Source organism: Equus caballus, chromosome 12 (assembly GCF_041296265.1).
Source record: "Equus caballus isolate H_3958 breed thoroughbred chromosome 12, TB-T2T, whole genome shotgun sequence".
In the NCBI taxonomy this organism is placed as follows: Eukaryota; Metazoa; Chordata; class Mammalia; order Perissodactyla; family Equidae; genus Equus; species Equus caballus.
The window spans coordinates 35,129,302-35,132,637 of NC_091695.1; the positions used below are offsets into that span (position 1 = coordinate 35,129,302).

A 3,336-nucleotide genomic window follows, 5' to 3' on the forward strand; every position below is an offset into this window, starting at 1 on the left:
CATATATCAAACAATAGGCTAAGCCCTTTCATGCATATTCTCATTTAATTGTTATATCTGCTCTATGTGGTAGATGCAATTATTCTTCTCATTTTACAGATGAAGAAGATAGGGTTTGTAAGTAACTTGCATAAGGCCACATATCTGCAAAATGGCAGAGATGAGATTAATAATCACAGGTTTGATGATTTAAGAATACTTAACAAACACCCTTTAGTCTCTGTAGACCCACTTTCTAACACATCAAAGCCATTACAAAGATCACATTTCCTACCAAACTAAGGAAACATCTTCTACTTCTTTAGCTCAGATGGTGATAAATCATTATAGTATAATAGTAATAACAATATCACTTCATGAGCATTTTCTATACACCAGGCACTATTCTAAGTGTTTGCATATACTGATCCATCTAATTCCTCACAATAAGCCTATGAGATAATTACTATTAATATTCCTATTTTACAGATGAAGAACTACGGCACACACGGCCCAAGTATCTTATCCAAGGATATACAGGTAGATACTCATTTACTCACTTATTTATGGCCTGACCAAGAGAGGCCACAGCTGAATAAATTTATTCTAGTTTTTACGGCTGGTTAAAGGACACTTAACAAGTTCTTAGAAAATGTGGAGGAGAAAAATCACTCTCTTCAATTCCTTGGCTAAATTCTTCACAAATTTATCACAAAATTGATGAAAACAGAGAACCTTTCTCACCAAATGAAAGTGTGCTCCTCTTCTGTAGATTCCTAAGAAACTTTGAGTGTTGCTTAGAAAGGTGTTACTTTAGACTGAAGTGACAATTCCCTGGTTTTCTTCAAATCATTTCAGTGACCAATTTTTGTATCATTGATTGAATTAGCCATGAGGTCAGCCCATTTGTTCAGTCATTAAGGCCCTAAACAAAAGTTTTCAATCTCTTTCCTGCCTTACTACATCTAAAGAGTCAGGACTATACCCCCACCAGTCACAGTGGCTCACGATAGTCATGATTCTCAATAGGGAAGGGTGTCTGACTTGCAGTGCTCATCTGCCCTAAAGGAAACATGTTAGAACCTCGTAAGATGGAAAGGCAATTGTTTTTAGAAAAAATGTCCCTGTCCTCAGGTTATTATGCTATATATTCCTATCCTACCTTTAGAATCGTCACCCTGAATGCTGGACTAACATTTTTTTAGTTTTCCTCCTACAGACAACAACTCTATTTTGATGTTTCAGATTGCTCAGTCTTTGTCATGGTGAAGCTTTTTCCTAAATTGAGCGTTTATAAGCTGAATCTACATAAATCCTGGTAAACAAAAATCATTGTGTCAATCATCTAGTCCAGAACTACATGAAAGTCAGCACAATTGACCCAACTCACAGCTTTATTGTAAACATTACCTCGGGGTCAGAAAAATGAGTGCTCATGAGAAAGAACATGTTTCCTTTCCATAGATTTCCTTACAGCACTTTTAATCTCCTTATTTCTAAGACTGTAGATGATGGGATTCACCATAGGGATCACCAGAGCATAGAACACTGACACCACCTTGTCCCGGTTTAAGGAGTAGCTGGAACTAGGTCTCATGTACATGAAGAGACCAGAACCATAGAAGAGGGTCACAGCAGTCAGGTGAGAGCCACAGGTGCTGAAGGCCTTGGTCCTACCTCTTGCTGAACTGATCTTCACGACAGCAGTAACGATGTAACCATAAGAGATGAGGATCACAAGGACAGATACCATTCCAACAACAACACCCACAATGAAGTTCACCACTTGGCTGGTGAAGGTATCAGAGCATGACAGAACCAGGACTGGAGGAAGGTCACAAAAGAAGTGGTTGATTAGGTTGGGCCCACAGAAATCATGCTGATAGACAGAGTATGTTTCAATCAAAGAACTAAGGAATCCACCCACATAGGCCCCAGCCACCATCTTTAAACAAAGTGTATGGGATATGACAGCTGTGTAGAGCAACGGGTTGCAGATTGCAGCATACCGATCATATGCCATGGCTGCCGAAAGAAAGCATTCAGTCAGCCCCATTCCACAGAAGACAAAGTACTGCGTGGCACACCCAATGAAAGAAATGGTTTTCTTCTCTGTGATGATGCCAGAGAGCATCTTGGGAGTTGTGGAGGATACATAGCAGATATCTAAGAAGGACAGGTTACTGAGAAAGAAGTACATGGGTGTGTGCAGGTGGGAGTCCATCCTGATAAGGATGATGAGGCTCATGTTCCAGGCTAGGGTCAGGAGGTAAATCCCCAGGAACAACACAAAATAGAAAATTTTCATTTGAGGATGGTCTGAAAATCCCAGGAGGATGAATTTTGTCACAATTGTGTTGTTCCTTCCTACAGCCATAGAACTGCATCCTTCATAAAGGAAAGAAGCAATCTTGTGATCAGTTAGATTTTGTTTGTCATTATTTGAATGGATGTTTTCTAGAAGGTCATATAAACAGTTAATACCAATAACGTCCTAGCCACCTGCTGGGCAAAGTCTTCTCGGAGGAAGTCAGCCTATGGTAATCTCTTGGCACTATTTAAAATCTGTATGTTATATACTTCGTTGACCAGAAAAGAATCCATCTAATAGAGCAGAGAGCAACTGGGAGTCAGTAATTTGAGTTTTGTCTGGAGCTCCATTCCTAACTCCTTGGAAACTGTGGAAAATTCACTTCCTCTCTGCAGATCCTCATTGTCTCAACTGAAAATGGGAAGATTGAATCTAATGAGTCTCAATGTTCCTCTGGACTTGGGTTTCATATGGCTTTTTAGAATTCTGACTTCAAAATATAAACCCAAATTAACAATAAAGTTAGGAATTTCTTATATTTTATAAATCTTTAGTATAAGAGTCCCAAAAGGCACTAAACACAACAGGCTATAAGATTTCACATATTCCATTTTGAGGGAAGCAATTCAACCCATAACAAAACATTCTATTCTTTTAAAGTAAATCTAAGAGAAATGTGTGTATATATATATATATACACATATACATGCATGTTTAGAACTAGAATTTTTTTCTAATTATATAATTTTTTTATACAAGTCACTCAATAAAATGCATGAAAAGATCAAAAGTTGGACTAACTCATCAGTACCATTATGAGATAGAAGTGCTATGGACATATCTCCATGGGGGGAGAGGGGAAGCAACACCAAAGTTGACTGAAATTGGGTGAGCCATGTGGTCAAAAACAAGCAAAAACCAGTATCTCCTGAAGAAGAAAAGCTGAACATGGTTCATTAGATATTTAAGGATAATAATTTCAGTATAAGCAAAGGACAACTTTGATGTCATCAGGCCAACCAGATTATCATTCTGAAGACATGAAG

At 38.2% G+C, this 3,336-nt stretch overlaps 1 protein-coding gene across 1 annotated transcript; it reads right to left on the reverse strand.

Annotated features, from left to right (window-relative positions):
* Positions 1-1,396: 1,396 nt before the first annotated feature.
* Positions 1,397-2,356, reverse strand: LOC138916531 (olfactory receptor 5A2-like). Its single transcript, XM_070229159.1, has one exon. The coding sequence runs from the start codon at positions 2,354-2,356 to the stop codon at positions 1,397-1,399; it is 960 nt and encodes a 319-aa protein (XP_070085260.1).
* Positions 2,357-3,336: the final 980 nt, after the last annotated feature.

Coding starts and splice junctions, on each gene's coding strand:
- LOC138916531 (XM_070229159.1), bottom strand. CDS start 2,356: ATGGCTGTAGGAAGGAACAACACAATTGTGACAAAATTCATCCTCCTG.